Source organism: Trichoderma citrinoviride (assembly GCF_003025115.1).
Source record: "Trichoderma citrinoviride strain TUCIM 6016 unplaced genomic scaffold BBK36scaffold_7, whole genome shotgun sequence".
NCBI classification, from domain to species: Eukaryota; Fungi; Ascomycota; class Sordariomycetes; order Hypocreales; family Hypocreaceae; genus Trichoderma; species Trichoderma citrinoviride.
The window spans coordinates 920,467-936,295 of NW_020194715.1; the positions used below are offsets into that span (position 1 = coordinate 920,467).

Here is a 15,829-nt window from a genome sequence, read left to right on the forward strand (position 1 = left end):
GCGCGCGCAAGGATGTTCTGGTGTGCTTATCGAAGCTGGTCCCCCCTCACAGTATGGGCGCCTCACGAGTGTGAAGCGAGCTGCTCATTCATGCCGCTTTTGCTGCTTGTAACTTGCACAGTACAGCTACATGCAACGGAGAGACGGGGACGGAGCCAATACAGTCTCCTGATTCAATGATTTCAATGGGAAAGCTTCGCACGGTCTGATTGGACGGTTTGTTGCCGGGACATGAACGACTTCTCAATATGCCACAGCCCGTCACTGATTGGGTGCAAATTAGACAGGAGTCGTCCTGATCACGCAGCTGAGCTTGTCCAACAGTTACCGGCAGCAGCTAACACTCCGAGGCTATGCGTCTATGACCGTGGGCAGGGCAACAATGGCATTTTCTGCACTTGGTTGTATTATGTTTGATGGGCGTCTGATGTAGCACGGAAGTCAGTTGTCCAATTGGCAATCTTTGGGTGGTTTTATTTTAGACGCGGAAGTGAGCCTCGCCAGCTGACGCTCCCCTGAAAAGGGCAATGAGCGTCCCATCCTTTTGCTGGATTCAAGCTCGTTTTCTCCCGCGTTTTGCCTTCTTTCCATCAGCGTTCGAAAAAAAGAAAACAAAGCTAATAAACGGGCTGACCTACAGTACAGGTACGGTAGGTTGTTTACAGTAAAGGTAAGCTTCAAGTTGTAATCTGGGTACATACTTACAGAGTATGTAATATCATACCGGCAGCACGGGCGGTGAAGTCGGACACTTCGCCTTGTGCCTTGTGAGCGGAGCAGCAACCCCGGCCCCCCAGCTCATTCTCGCTTCGATGCGATCCTCCCTTCTGATGGCGCACAGCACAGCATGGGCACGGTACACAGCTCAGCTCAGCTCAGGTTGCTCTTCTGTACGTTACGGCTGCCGCTGCGGCACATGAAGAGGAAAAGAACGAGCAAGCATCATTCAACCCACCCCGGGCAGTTGAACGCGCCAATCGAACATCCCTGGCAGCTTGTTGCGCTAACAAACGTACGAAGTAATAAGGGTCCATCCGCTTCGTTCGTTTTACTATGAGGCAAATATTATCTCGCCAGCAGCTAAGAATAGTGACGGGCGAGATGGAATTTGGGGGGAGAGAGCCTAGCGGGCTTTGCTTTGCTTCGGTCGTCTCGCTCTCGCCTCCCGTCATCATGATGCGGCTAATGAGCTTGCCTTCTCTGTCTGCTGCATGAAAACAGAATCTTACCTTACTGTACAAAGTAGGTACGGAGTGCTTGAGTGCTGATGAGCAGAAACGAGACTGTGAGCAATGCGTCCGATGCCATTCGTTGCTTGGCGCCGAGTGACTCGCACTGCTGAGCCTCACATGACTGCAGATTGAGGCTTGTCACCAAGATTCCAGCCGTCAGCGTATTGTGACTCTTTTTCTGACCATGATCGTTGCTATTGCATGAAACCATTGGTTTTTCGTGTCACAACATGTAATTGGACATTGGAGATTTGCCAAGAAGGGGATCTCAGTTCGGCGGCAAGGCAATTGGGACTTGGCGGCTGGGGCCATTCTTTTGGCTGGCGGCAGAGGGCTATGTTCGTCGGTATTTGGCGAGATTCATCCCTTACTTGCAACGTACATGTACTCGTCCATTCGAATGTCACGAGAAGTTGAGCGAGGACGACTCCGTAGACACGGGCGATGGCCTCAGGTACCCGTGCTGATGCGTACGGAGCACTCCGTGCTCCGTACTACCTACTGCAAGCTGCAGCAGCAGAAGTGGTTCTGAACACTGTACGGTAGACCGGGTTCCGTGGGTATCCTCGTATCCGTCTTGTCTGGGACATCTTCTACGCAGGCAGCAGAGAAACATGTCTTGTAGTTTGGATGTAGTATGCTTAACAGGAGCGCCGCAGCGCATGGGCGGCAGGGCAGTTAAGCGACAATCTGTGAAACATTTGGGCGGTCCAGCCCTCGATTGAGAGACGAGGCAAGGCGACGGAAATTTGCAAGGCTAATACGGATACCTCCCCGAGCAAATAATAATACCACAACAGCACAGCACGGCACAGCAACGAGCTGCTGCATGTTCGAATACTATAACGGGGGGGGAGCTGCCCATCAAACCAGGTAGCGCCGGTGCATTTTTGAGGGGGATGCCGCTGCTACGGAGCAAATGAGAGATGATGGGCTCGAAGGAGCCTGTAGCGTGATTGCAACATCGATTCACATGGTGCTAGTGCTGGAGGTGCTGCGAAAGCTGAGATCTCCCATGGGAGAAATGGGAAAAGCTGCCTGCTCCTTTTGCTCTCGTGCAGCAAGCTGTTGTGCGGCACCCCTGACAAGGGACATCGACGCCTCTCATTGCTGTGCTTGTGTTGATGCAGATGCGAGCGGGGAAAGCCAAGCGGCAGATGGAGAATGAGAGATGCCGTTTCTTGTTTGCGTGTTCTGTCTTGTCCGTGAAGAGGGCCCGGCTATGAATCATTGAGCGGTCATTTTGCAGCAGGAGGTAGCAGTGATGATGGCCTCTCCGTTCTCCCGTCTCCATGCGTGCCTGTCATCTGAGCCTTGCTTGATGCATTGATTGATTCAAGGACAGTCCCCCGTTTCTGCGTCGTGGATGGTATGGATGGGTGGGATGGACGTTGGTCGACATGAGTCTGGATGGGATTTCAGGTGCATGGGCAATCATCAGCTCACTTTTTCTCACCCTCCACCATCGGTTGCCCTGTTCCAGCTGTGATGCGCCATGCCTTTGCCAGTAACCACCACAAACAAAATCAGTAAAATATGCGAAAAATCCAGAAATCCAGCTTGAGCCCTTTTGGCCCTTTCGGCCGCGCCATGACGACAACGGGAGGGGGCGCGCCTCTGCATTGTGGCCTCAGGACGTCCCGTCGGCTTCTTCTGGGCTTAGCCGCTGGGGCGATTCTTTTTGTCGCTGTGCCTTCCATTCGCCCACATCGGATTTTTGTGTTTCCCTTTTTCGAAATTTTCAGCGTCGAGCGCGGCGGGCTTGAGAAATTTCGGCCGTCCGTCGAGCGCGACCCGCACGGTGTTGGTCTGCTGCAAACATCGCGGTGGAGGCCACTGCTGACACTGTGGACGGTACAGTGGGATGGCTCGGCGCCGCAAGGGGTGTCGCCAGTCCGCTACAGTACAATCCAGTACAGCACGGCCACTTCTGGTGCTAGTACGAGTAGTAGTAAGGCGGCGCTGGCCATTCGCCGGCGAGCGATTTGATGGGATTTTTGTCAAGGAGAGCGAAAGCCCTGCGGCCAGCGAACTGCAGACGGCGCTCAGCCACCGGCAGGCCAATGGAGGGCAAGCGGCCAGACCATTGCCGAGGAGGGAAAGGGAAGAAGCACGGGAAGAGAAAAATTGAGGAGAGACAGTGGCCGCAGCGGCCGAAATTGGCCCAGGCGCGCCAAGAGAAAAACCACTCACTGGAGTCGATTCCACTGGCACTCGCGGGCTCTGTTCTGCCTGCTGTGCTCTGCTTGCCTCGAAAGCACGTTGATGATACTACCAGCACCAGAACTCTTTTGCTGCTCCAAGCTGCGAAACACTCCCCCCTAACAGCCACACACTCACGCCCCCTTCTTTAACCCCCCACACAACTTTCTTCCCCTTCTGTGTCGTTTCTCTGCTTTTGTGCTCGTGAACTGGTGTGCTCAGGTGCTGCTGCTTTTCTGCTGATGCTGCGCTGTGCTTGTGACTTGTGTGCATCCCAGTGTGACCGTTGCCCGTTGCAGCTGCGGCGCCCGCACACTGTGCCCCCCATCCAGGCTCACTGCGACTCCAGCAGCGGCACGAGACAGAGCCCACTGGTTGCCTGGGCGGGCGCTCGCACTGTATGGGCTTCCATTTATTCTGGGCCCTACGGGAAAGTGCTTCGACGGACAAAAAGAGTTGGTGAGGGTGAGGGCAAGGAGGGCCAAGTCCTCCATCTCCATCCATCTCCTCCTAGCCCGAAATTCCCCCCAATTCCCCAGTCACCCCGTTTCTGTGCGCTTGTACTCCGTATGAAGAGCGAGGCACAAGGAACCGTGGACATGGATGCTTTTGTGCTAGCCTGCAGTGGCGGCAGATCAGTCTGGGTACGAGTATTATCCCTCACCCATTTCGCTGGGTGCGAGAATCGTCCTGCTTCTTCGCTGCCTTCCATTGCTGTACTGTGTGTGTTGTGGCGGCGTCTGGACTTTTCTCGCAAATTTCTTCCGTCCTCCGCGGCCTCTGCTCGCCCTCTTCTCGCTGTCTCTCGGGCCTCGTCCAGGCAGACGAATTCTTCTTAATGCTTCCTTTGCAGAAAACCATCGACAACCAGCACATGCGCAGCGTCACCACGAACCCTGTCTGAGACATCGACGTCTTGTCCAAATCCATCGCCCAGCCCATCGAGCATCGCAGATCCCTGCATCGGCCCTCTACGCCCACGCCTCGTCACACCCCTACCGACCTCCCGGCTTCTGTCGTGTCAGGTCCGCCCACGCCACATCTGGACGGACGTCATCCGGAATCTGCCAAGAAGGGCTCCTCTGCTGCTATAGCCGCACACCCGCCGACTGCAGGACCCTTTTTTCTGGCGGCCCTCTCGCAGCGCTGATTCGGCCTGGCAGTCTGGCCCCCCGGATCACCACACTTTGCGCTGCTTAAAGTGGACTGGCCTTCCGCCCGCCTCAGAGTCGCACTTATACCATACGCGCAGGCCCCAACAACGGCTTCCTGATTTTCTTCACATACACTACCTTGAATTCACTCCTTGTGTATTGATCATGTTGGCTTTGATGTTATAGCATCGCCGTCCTCAGGGACACACTTCTTTGTTTACGAGAACTCGTTCTCGATCCGGCTGCAAGCCTTGTGTCGGCTTACAAGCTCTGCCCTGCTACGACACAAATCCTCCTGCCCCTCTCGAAGAAACCATCCTTGACGACCCGTCCAGCCGTCTCGTTCGTCTTGCTGTGATAGCAGAACCGGGACACTCAACAGCATTTTCTTGTCGTTATTGCTGGACTATCCTTGACGATCCTGAGAGCAAGCCGACCTCCTTGCTCAAAAATTCACTCACCACCGCCACCACCACTCACATATACTCCATCGACACCACCGACCATGGCGACTCTTCCTTCAACCTCACAAGCTCCCGAGTGGGCGACCCAAGAGTCAGATCTCGTCGAGGACCTTGACGAACCCCCAGAACTCAGGCTGTATATGCCGACGCCCAAGCCTCTGCCTTTCCAGAGATCGCCGATTCGCCCCAAGCAGGTCTCGTCCTCGCTCTTGACCCAGGCCATCCTGGGACAGTCCGACGAGGAGGACGGCCATGTTTACCACCCCACCAAGACCGCCAGCCAGCGCCGCCGCTCCATCGTAAGCAATGCGAGTATTGCTTCTACCGCTGATCTCACCAGTGATACTGGTATGACCAGCCCTTCGCGAACCAATACCCCCAGCCCTCCTCTCCCGGATCTGTCAACGCACCGTCTTCACCATGGCGCGAATGATCAGAAGCCCGGCCTCATCGCCTCCTTCTTCGGCGCCAAGCGAGTGGAGGAGCCTGCCAAGGAGGCCCCTCGCAAGCGATGCATCCAGTTTGCCTGTGCTGCCAAGCCTCAGGCCGCCACGCAAGCCGCTCCCTCGGTTGCTTCGCCCCCCAAGGTCAAGACCCCTCTGACCGAGGAGGTTCCCAAGCGATGCATCAAGTTCGCCTGCCCGGCTCGTCCTTCCACTGCGCAAAAGGCTGCCTCCAAGCCCTATGAGCCCTCCACTCCCAAGCGGAGCATGACCCATCCTCTTCCCACATCTCCTCGACCCTCTGCCGCCCAGCCCGAGACCGGCAAGGCCTCGCTCGCTCGACCTCGATTCCTTCGTGCTTCATCCACGGAGCTCATCAAGGATGCCTCTCAGTTCCACGAGTTTGCCAGTGGTATGGCTCGCGAGGATGACTGGATCCGCCAAGAGAACTCCACCCAGGCTAAGCTTACCATCTCCGATACTCTGGTCAAGGAGAATCTGTTCCGCCGTCTGGGAGCTGAAGTCGAAGAAGAGGAAGAGGCCGAAGAAGAAGAGGAAGAACTCGAGGCTGAGATTGCCCTGGGCGATGATGAGGATGAAGAGGAAGACGACGAAGACGAGGATGACGAGCTTGATGTCATGGACAACGAAGATGAGGATGAGGATGAAGACGAGCTGGACGACAACTCTGACGGCTACCACACTGATGAAGAGACCGGCTTCGCCGATTCCGATGAGGAAGATGACGGGGATGAGAACATGATTCTGTGGACGCCTGGTCGTACCCCCTCTGCCCTCCAGCAGGCCATTCCCAGCCTGGCTCGCCGTCTCTCCATGACCGAGCAGCACTCGGACTCCTCCATCGGTACTCGACGCAGCCGTCGCCGCTCCAAGGCTCGTCCCATTGGACCTCAAGTCGAGGCGCCAGATCTGCCCGACAGCACCGACTTCGTCTGCGGCACGCTGGACGAGGATCGCCCCGTTGAGGATGCCTATCTCTCGTGCCTCGCCGCCCGCAGACTCGAGAAGCTCCGCATCATCCCCCAAGACATTGACCCCAGCTTCCCGGCTTCGGACCTTGAGGAAGAGGATGACGACGATGTCTACGCGGCTGCTCCTGACAGCGACGAGCACGCCTGGGTCCAGGGCGCCATGGAGGATCTTGGTGACGAGACAGACCGCGCTCGTAGGAGGCGTAAGAACGAGAACACTTCTCCCCGACGGCTCCGTTCTCCGCCTCCCAAGCGACGCGGCTCTCCCGCCCCCAAGCCTCGCGCGCGCTCTCCTAAGCCGCTTTTTGACCGCCAGTCGCCTCGGCGAGCTCGCTCCCCTGCGCCCAAGGCAATGGCCATGGCGACTCCCATCCAGACTCCGCGACAGGGTGCGCACGCCAAGTTCCAGCTGGCTGGCCGCCCTGGCCTTACCCATACCAAGTCCCTTCCTCGGCCCGCGGCCCTGTTCCGCCATCAAAAGCCCAAGGGCTCAAAGACCTCTTCTGATAATGATGCGCACATCCGCACCGCCATCGACATCGTCAAGGGCCTCGAGAAGAAGCGTCTCCGCCGCAAGGAGAAGTTCTTCCAGAAGTACTGCGATCGTGCCCGACGCGGGCAGATCCCCGAGCGCAAGCCGCTCCCTGGCCTTGGCGCTGAGCGCATGCGAGAGCTTGGGTTGCTCATGGCCGGCAAGAAGGACCCGGGCAACTACGTGCTCTCGTGTTAAAGGAGAGATTACAAAAGTTTCTGATGGCTTCTACTACTACCTTTATCTTACCCCTTGACACGCATCAGGAGGAGTTGAGCGAGCCTTCGATACATAGGCCAGGGTTCCACAGTCCCACCATTTGATGGGCGGCGTTCACATTCCATGGCGCAGCCGCTTATGGGCGAGTCCTATTAGACCGGTGTCCGATGCTCTTCCTTTTGTGTCTCTTTCTTTTCTGTCTTTCCTTTTCACGATTTTCACGACTTTTTTCTACAGTATATAATTACATGACCCGGAGTCTGGCCCTTTGTAGAGGCCGCTCCTGTACATAACGACATTTTCATACCATACGTCTTGGGTTTTTGCTGTTCGCAGCGGAAAGCAAGCATACTTGGAAACAGTACATCTTTGGGCACAGAAGGCGGGAAGGCTTTTTGATTGCTTTTTGGATACACCATGAGACGCATTGGGATGCGGGACTCAGCTGGCGTTGGAGGCAGGCACCAGATGCCGTCTACTTTATTACTAGATAGTAATACTACTGATTTCGAAGGCGTGTCTGTTGACATGGATCTATTCGTGAAGTGGTACTTTGGGGTGTCCTATCATGACAGTGAGTGAGTGGGAGGGAGAGTTGAGCCACGTAATCCAGAGCGCAGCCAATGATGAAGCAGCCCAAAATGGAAGCACGATATCCTGCTTGCCATACACAGATAGCTATTCTCCATGCCCTTTTTCTCCGTGGCTCAATGCAGCGTTTGTCAGAGACGTCATAGAAGCGGGATTCTCGCATTATTCTCTCACTTTCGCAAGCAGAGGTCATTCAATCACTGTACTGTAACACACAATCGTCACTGATTCCAAGCAGGTCTGCGCGCTTTGGTGCCTGAGCAGCAAGGCACGTCACGTGCCCTCTGTCCCCCCGGCTCCGTTCCCTTGCCTTCCATGCTGCGCCAGAGCCAAGGCGGTAAAACACATGATTGTCCTTTCCGATCCCACCTTAGTCTTGCAATCGACATCATCACACAAACCCTCTCTCTCTTTCTTCTCTCCGGCATCGTTCCCTGTTTTCCTTGCGCATTCTTGACAGATAACGACACACGGGAAACAAGTTTCGCATCCTTGTTCATCCTTTTCTTTCGAGCAATCCCAATCGCCCGTCATGTGGATCGTTAACTGGTGTATGTATTGCCCGCCTTGATTCCCTTCCGTCGGCGCCATTGGGTCCGGGGGGGATGCAACGGCTTCCGTCTGCACTCTGCGGCTACCTCATGCGACATCCCGATCCTCTTGCTTGGACCTCGAACTTGATGGTGCAGTTGCTGACAATGTCGTTCCTTGTGGTGTGAATAGTCTACGACGTCTTGTCGTCGTTGGGTCTGCTCAACAAACACGCCAAGCTGCTCTTCCTGGGTCTCGACAACGCCGGAAAGACCACGTTGCTTCACATGCTCAAGGTATGTCGCCGATACCGACCCCGGCCGAATATGCCAACGAACAAAACATGCTTTCCTGCTGCGACGGGATGTGCGGGCTGCTTTGCGCAACGCGATTTGATTGTTGCTATGGAACTTGAAGCGTGTGCAGTGTTTCTAACGCGATGGGTTACTTTACTGTTATAGAACGACCGAGTTGCTATTCTGCAGCCGACTCTCCACCCTAGTAAGTTTTGCCACTGCCGCTGCCACCGCGGGGGTTTGGATGTATGGGGTTTGGAAGGGTTCTGACCTTTGTTTGTAGCTTCTGAGGAGCTTGCCATTGGTAATGTTCGATTCAACACTTTCGACTTGGGCGGTCACCAGCAAGGTATGGTTCTCTTTCCATCTGCTCTTCTAGTGATTGTCTGCTTTCTCTCGGCATCTTCAATCCTCCACATGTCGCAGCATACTTACCCATCTTCCAACGCCAGCCCGCCGCATCTGGAGAGACTACTTCCCCGACGTGAACGGCGTTGTCTTCCTCGTCGACGCCAAGGACCACGAGCGATTCCCCGAGGCCAAGGCCGAGCTCGACGCCCTCCTGTCCATGGAGGAGCTCTCCAAGGTTCCCTTCGTCATCCTGGGCAACAAGATCGACCACCCCGACGCCGTTTCCGAGGACGAGCTGAGGCATCAGCTGGGCCTGTACCAGACGACTGGAAAGGGCAGGGTGCAGCTCGAGGGCATCCGACCTATTGAGCTCTTCATGTGCTCCGTGGTGATGCGACAGGGCTACGGCGACGGTATCAGGTGGCTGTCCAACTACGTTTAAAGGAAGAGAAGGGAAAGTGATGCATGTCAGATATGAGGGGGGAGGATCTCAGGTCGTCTGACGAGTTGAGGTAATGGCGAGGGGGAGATGTGATGGGAGGACTGGAGAGGGAGGAGGCGTTGGGCCGTGAGTTCTTGATGAGACTCAGCATTCTCTTTTAGGCGAAACTTTTGGTTTTCAAATTCATGTCTGTTGCTTATATGGTCATATTGGTCCTTATCATGGTGCAATTCATGGTTTGTCAAGATGGATATGGAGGCTTTGCACTTATTGTCAAGGGTAAAAAGCATATACTATGCACATGCTCATCCGGTGATAATAACCGCAAGCTTGTTGATATTGCAGGCTCCGAAAGCCACTTACAGAAGCGAAACTGTATAGATACAGGGTCCAAGTACCTACCTATAGACCAGAGAATGTCAACTGTACAGGCTAGAGGTCAGGAGAAAATCAATGATCCCACTTCAGAACCAGAGAGCTGTCAACCGTCTCCTATTCCAACATCTGTACGAATATAACAAGAAACTGCAAAGCATTCCACCAGTTTCTCTACCAAAACATTTTGGCCAAGGACAACTCACTAATCTAAAAGACGACAAAAGGTTCCCAACCCAGGTAAAAGGCTAATAATATTGATAATAATAATAAAGAAGAAGAAGAAGACGAAGAAATCAAACCTCCCAACAGAACGAAAGCAACTCCGCAGTACCACTGGAATTATTAAAAGTACAGATATAACCCTCCCCCTTTTTTAAGTTCATATATCATAAAATAATTCTGTTCGTTGACGATGAAAAGAAACAGAGCACACACATAGAATACTACCAAACTCGGGCATCTAAGATTTTCCTCCTCCTTGTCTTTTCCCCTCCTTTGTCTTCCTTATTTTTTTTTTCCTTTCCTTTCTTTCTCTTTCTCGTTTTTAAAATCCAACCAGCGCGTAAGAGAAGGGGGTATATTGGTGCGAAATGTAGTTGTTTGCGATTACAGGCAGCTTAGTGTAAACAGACAAGAGAAAACCGAACAGATTATCCAAAAGGAAAACGAACTGCAAATGGCAATGAAATGCTACAACGCTTGCTTTATGCTGTTTCCTGCTCCTGCTCCCGCAGCTCCTCCCCTTCGCCGATGTGCTCTCCGTGTTGGTGTTGTTCGTCATCTTCGTGTGACGGGGTATCAAATGTTTTCAGCCAGTCGTTTGCATATTGGAGATGCTCCCTCATGCTCGATATCATGAGGTGCAGCTCGTTCTTCAAGTCCTCCTGGGTGCCTAGGCCCTGTAGGACATTCGGCGAGGGGGCGTTCGGGAGCGGCGGCAGGGACGTCATGATGGAGGAGTTGCGGGCGCTCGTCATGATGCCCAGGCCGGACGGCTCCCCCCATTGATTGTTTGGCCTTTCGTCGGGCGTGGTGGGCGTGCTCTGCAGGTCGCTCAGCTGCCGCGTCAGGGAGGGGACGGACTCCATGTCGTCGTCAATGTACAAGGACGGCTCTCTCGTGTTCATGTCCGCGTCGGCGTCGAGCTCCAGGTCAAACGACAAGGATCCGTGGACCGAATCAGATGACCGTATGTGCGAGCTTGGAGCGAATGAACTAGGCGCGCTATAGCCCCCGTCATCCGCCAAGGAAGCATCGAGGTCAATGAGACTCATGGCGGAGTCGCGATTCGTCGGGGCGCCTGTGTCGTCGTATGAGTGCGGCGGCCGCAGGTGCGTATCACCCGAGAAATCCTCGTTGTCGCTATTGTAGGTATCTGAAAGGGGGGCAAACGCAGCCGTGACGGGCGTCATGGCAGGAAAAGTCCACTCTTGGGTATCGCGTTTGGCCGTGGGAAACGACCACTCCTGCGTGCTTCGTTTTTCCACAGTAGAAAAGCTCCATTTCTGCGTATTCCGTTTCTCCGTGGTTGGGAATTTCCAGTCCTGAGTCTCACGTTTGTTGGAAGGAAACGTCCACTCCTTTGTGTCCCGCTTGTCTGCGGTTGAAAAGGACCATTCCTGCGTTTTCCGTTTGGTTGGGAAATCCCAATCCTGGGTCTTGCGGCGCTCGTCGACAGATCCGCTGAGGTCGATCGAGATGGGCCGCGTGGCTGGCTTGATCGTCTCCTCATCGAGGCTGGACGCCATCCTGGGACCGGTGTCGCTATCGAACGCAAGGTCGAGATCGATCAACGACTCTCGAGCAGGTGCTGGCGACTCTGTTTTCGCCATCGGCTTCGGCTCGGGCTTCTTCTGCGACGGCGCCGGAGCCGACGTCGGCGGCGGCATCGGTATCCTGCCATACCAGGCCCGCGAGGCGTCGCCGTAGTTGGTGATGGTGTACGGATCAAAGACCTTTTCCAGAGGCGCCTTGAGTTCCTTCATGGTCGGGGGTGGACGCCTGCGTCGACGCTGCATGGGCCGCGCCGTGTTTTCGGGGCTGGAGGCAACGCTGGGGTAGTACTCGGGGGCAGGGCGTGGCTTGGCTGTGTTCTGGAACATGAGCTCGTCCACCTCATCGAAGTTGCCAAAGTCCCAGCCGCTCTGGCGGACAGGCGATCGATCTCTGCGCGGTCCCTGGGCACCACCGGCCGAGAAGAGAGACTGCCTGCTCCCCCCCTGCGACTCCCAGTGCTTGTAATCGGCCACCAACCTAGCAAGAGACACGGTGGGGTACCGGTCGTGCGTGTTGAAGATGTACGGGTGTCGCTGGACGTCCTCAATGGGCGGTCGCCGCTTGGGGTCCTCGACCAGGCAGAAGGCGATGAGGTTCTTGAGGTTGTCGGAGAAGCGGTCGCCCTGGAGCCGCGGGCGATGCTGCTTGAGGTAGGCGCCAAACTGCTGGATGTTGATGCGGGCGGTGGCGTTTGGCGGCAGGCCGTTGGCGATCTCGTAGGCCATGGACCCAAAGGCCCAGATGTCGACCTCGATGCCGTAGGCGACGTGGGGGTCGAAGAGCTCGGGGGCCATCCAGTGCAGGGTGCCGGTGATGGTGCTGCGCTTGTCGAACTTGGTCTCCATGATGCCGGCGACGCCAAAGTCGCACAGCTGGACGCCGCCGGCCTCGGTGACGAGCACGTTGGCGCACTTGATGTCGCGGTGGATGATGCCCTGCTTGTGCACCCAGAACAGGGCCTCGGCGACCTCGCGCAGGATCGGGATGATCCAGCGCTCGGCCAGGCCGCTCGTGGGACGCATCAGCGACGCGACGCTGCCGCCGGCGCAGTACTCGGTCACCACCCACACGGCCTGGCCAACCAGATGGGTGTCGACGACGGCGTTGACGTTGCGCGCGCCGCTGTTGCTCAGCAGCTTGAGCGTGTTGACCTCCTTGAGGATGTCGCCCAGCGTGTCGGCAGCCCCCGGCTGGATGCCGTCGCCCTCCTCGATGCTGATGACCTTGACGGCCACCAGCTGGCTCGTCTTGGTGCCCACGGCCTTGTACACACGCCCGAAGCTGCCCTTGCCGATGAGCTCGAGCAGCTTGTACGGCGGCACCTCGCGGCCGGCCTCGGCGCACTCGCGCACCACGACGGCCTGGGCGGCGCGGGCATCCTCAATGGCCTTGTGCTTGGTGGCCGAGTAGTTGGGCGCGGACGAGAAGCCGTTGGGGAGGCTGCCGGCATAGGGGGGCTGCATGATCCGGGCAGACTGGCCGCAGGCGAGTGTCGTCGTCTGTCGTCAAATCGTCCGTCGTCGTCGTCGGCGTCGTCGTTATCGCTATCAGTCGAGCACAGTCGCTATAGGGGGGCTCACAGGCGTCGCGGTCCCCTAACGGCCAGCGTGCCACGGGCGCTGTAGCGTCGTGCTGGAACCGGTCTGGTGCCTGTGCTGTAGCGTCGCAGCGCACTGCACGGCTAACTACTAGGCTGCTGCACCGGGCAGCTGGATCAGCGAGCCCAGGCTAGAAGGGTCAGTCCAGTCACGCGGGGACCAGTAAGACTGGCGTCCACTTGCTCTGCTGGCGGTGGATTGGCGGAGGCTGAGCTGAGCTGAGAGTCTCGAGGGCGGATCTCGGGGGGCGTGAAGCAGACAGCGGCGGGAGACGGGCTCCGGGATCATGGAAAGACGAGCAAGAGAGACGTTGAAGGAGATGGGATGGAGGAAGCAGAGAGCCGGAGAGACGTGGAGGAAAAGAAGGAAAACAAGAGCAGAGCCAAGGTACTGGCTACCTGCTCGGCAGACACGCAGAGACGCTCCATCCCCCCCTGGCTGATGCCTCATCCTGCTCTCGCACTTGCGATGCCCTTGTACTGGGTACCTGGTCCGGTCAATCAATGCGCCCATCAAATCAGGCGTAAAACCAGCCCCTGGCAAGCTTCGAGTTTGATGTTTCCAGGGAGCCACAAGGAGCCGAAAGGGAGGAGCCGCTAACCCCTGAAGCCTGTGTTTCGCAAGGCTCCGCTGCCGCTGGATGGGAACAAAAGTCCGCTAATCGATAAACCCGGAACCAACTTTTTTTTTTCTCATTTTCTTTCTTCAGCCTTGCCAGGGGTCTCGTGCACCTTCAGCCGGGTGCGACGTCAGCGTTCTTTGATTCTGTTGAGAGACAGAGAGGTTGCATGTGCACATGCTATGATCAAGCCCTCTGTCGACCGGATCCCGTGAGCATATTGGGCCTCGCCTTGCTTGCCTCGTGCTGGCCTCTAACGTTTCGCCTGACTTTCTCTTCTTCGAAGCGATTCTACATTTTCTCTCGACTTACTATCTACTATACCTAGCATATATATGCCCATATATATTATATAAGGCTCCGCCATGATCAAGACGTCGGTTGCCATCGCGGCCCTCAGCGCAGGAGGAGGCGCCGCTCTCACCGCCGCTCTCTACTCTCTCCGCCCTAGCAAAGACAAGCTCGCAGACATGCCGCCCACGCCCGCTCCCTCCTTGTCCTCGACGGCCATGGCCGCCTCGCCGACCGCCGTCGCCACGATCCCCGCCAGCCAAGTCTTTGGTGGTAGCCCCGGCGCCGCTCCCTCGCCGTCGGCATCGACGACGACGGCGCCCGTCAACCCGGCCGGCCTCTTCGAGTACGGCTTCCCGGGCCCCGTCTCCGACATCGCGACCCGCGCGGCGCTCATCTCGAGCTACGACCGGCGCACGCGCAACCCGCACTGGGTCGCCGAGCACATCACGCCCGAGTCCCTGGCGAAGCGCGACGGCGACCGCAAGAACAGCCAGTTCCTCGAGGACACGGCCGTGCCGGCCAAGTTCCGCGCCCTGCTCAAGGACTACTACCGCAGCGGCTACGACCGCGGCCACCAGGTGCCCGCCGCCGACGCCAAGTGGTCGCAGGCCGCCATGGACGAGACCTTTTACCTGACCAACATGAGCCCCCAGGTCGGCGAGGGCTTCAACCGCGACTACTGGGCGCACTTTGAGGACTTTTGCCGCCGCCTGACGCTGCGCTACCCGTCGGTCCGCATCGTCACCGGGCCGCTGTACCTGCCCAAGAAGGACCCCGTCGACAACAAGTGGTACGTCAAGTACGAGATGATCGGCACGCCGCCGTCCGTCGCCGTGCCCACGCACTTCTACAAGGTCATCTTCGCCGAGGACGGCCGCGTCGGCGGCAACGTCGCCATCGGCGCCTTTGTGCTGCCCAACGCCCCCATCGACAACGCCAAGCCCATTACCGACTTTGAGGTGCCCGTCGAGGCCGTTGAGCGCGCCAGCGGGCTTGAGTTTGCCAACCAGCTGCCCATGCAGCGGAGGAGGAGGCTCTGCGCTGACACGACGTGCGCCTTGGTCATTAAGGATTATAGCGAGAGGCAGAAGGCGTTTGCCAAGGCTCGGTCGGCGTCTTCATGAGGGGCTGTTTTGACGGAAGAGGAGGGGGGCTTGGTCATTACTATCTTGAGGGAAAGTGGCGAGGGATTGACGACGCAACGTTTATATTACGACTGTTCCACACACACACACCACACCAACGGTTCTTCTCTTTTGTCACACATGCTACTATAGATCAGACACCTTGCTTCTTCACCAGCATCTGCAACGCTATAGAGAGCGGCAACTTGAACTTTTACGCGACTCCCTCATACTTTTCATCAACACTATGTTTCCCTACAGAGAGGAACAAGCAGCGAGAACCCGGACACAATACCGTATCGCATGCCTTCCATATATATATACTTCTACATACGCTCTAGATAGCCCCAATCAAATAGATAGAAACGAGATTCAGGTCTCCCTTCGCCAGTCGCTATAATGCCACCTCGACGATATGCTAATGATCAGGCTGCCTTTCAGTGTATGCATAAAATGACCTTCTCTTCCAGTCCATTGAAACGATAAACAAGGCCGCAACAAACACCACTTTACAGTTACAAACCCATCCATACATCCTTATGCCACCAAACGCCGTAACAGGGGGGTATCGACTAATCGATATTCTCAATA

The 15,829-nt window shown here is 56.4% G+C and overlaps 5 protein-coding genes across 5 annotated transcripts; 4 read left to right on the forward strand and 1 right to left on the reverse strand.

The window, feature by feature from the left end:
- Positions 1-2,530: 2,530 nt before the first annotated feature.
- Positions 2,531-2,944, forward strand: BBK36DRAFT_168915 (hypothetical protein; the record flags this gene model as incomplete). Its single annotated transcript, XM_024897816.1, has 2 exons — positions 2,531-2,735; positions 2,790-2,944. A coding segment is annotated over one exon (152 nt), but the record flags the coding sequence as incomplete, so codon positions are not given.
- Positions 2,945-5,093: 2,149 nt separating this feature from the next.
- Positions 5,094-7,217, forward strand: BBK36DRAFT_53508 (hypothetical protein; the record flags this gene model as incomplete). The annotated part of the gene is made up of 2 exons (XM_024898221.1): positions 5,094-6,017; positions 6,117-7,217. 2 exons carry the CDS (start codon positions 5,094-5,096, stop codon positions 7,215-7,217), a joined length of 2,025 nt encoding a protein of 674 aa, XP_024749670.1.
- A 1,144-nt stretch (positions 7,218-8,361) lies between these two features.
- Positions 8,362-9,449, forward strand: BBK36DRAFT_1159388 (small COPII coat GTPase sar1; the record flags this gene model as incomplete). Its single annotated transcript, XM_024894195.1, has 5 exons — positions 8,362-8,380; positions 8,553-8,656; positions 8,822-8,861; positions 8,940-9,005; positions 9,109-9,449. 5 exons carry the CDS (start codon positions 8,362-8,364, stop codon positions 9,447-9,449), a joined length of 570 nt encoding a protein of 189 aa, XP_024749671.1.
- Positions 9,450-10,531: 1,082 nt separating this feature from the next.
- Positions 10,532-13,066, reverse strand: BBK36DRAFT_1168959 (serine/threonine protein kinase, STE family, PAK/STE20-related; the record flags this gene model as incomplete). The annotated part of the gene is made up of 2 exons (XM_024895247.1): positions 10,532-11,332; positions 11,504-13,066. 2 exons carry the CDS (start codon positions 13,064-13,066, stop codon positions 10,532-10,534), a joined length of 2,364 nt encoding a protein of 787 aa, XP_024749672.1.
- Positions 13,067-14,329: 1,263 nt separating this feature from the next.
- On the forward strand, positions 14,330-15,238 carry BBK36DRAFT_1119417 (hypothetical protein; the record flags this gene model as incomplete). The annotated part of the gene is made up of 1 exon (XM_024890588.1): positions 14,330-15,238. The coding sequence occupies one exon, from the start codon at positions 14,330-14,332 to the stop codon at positions 15,236-15,238; it is 909 nt and encodes a 302-aa protein (XP_024749673.1).
- Between the last annotated feature and the right edge of the window lie 591 nt (positions 15,239-15,829).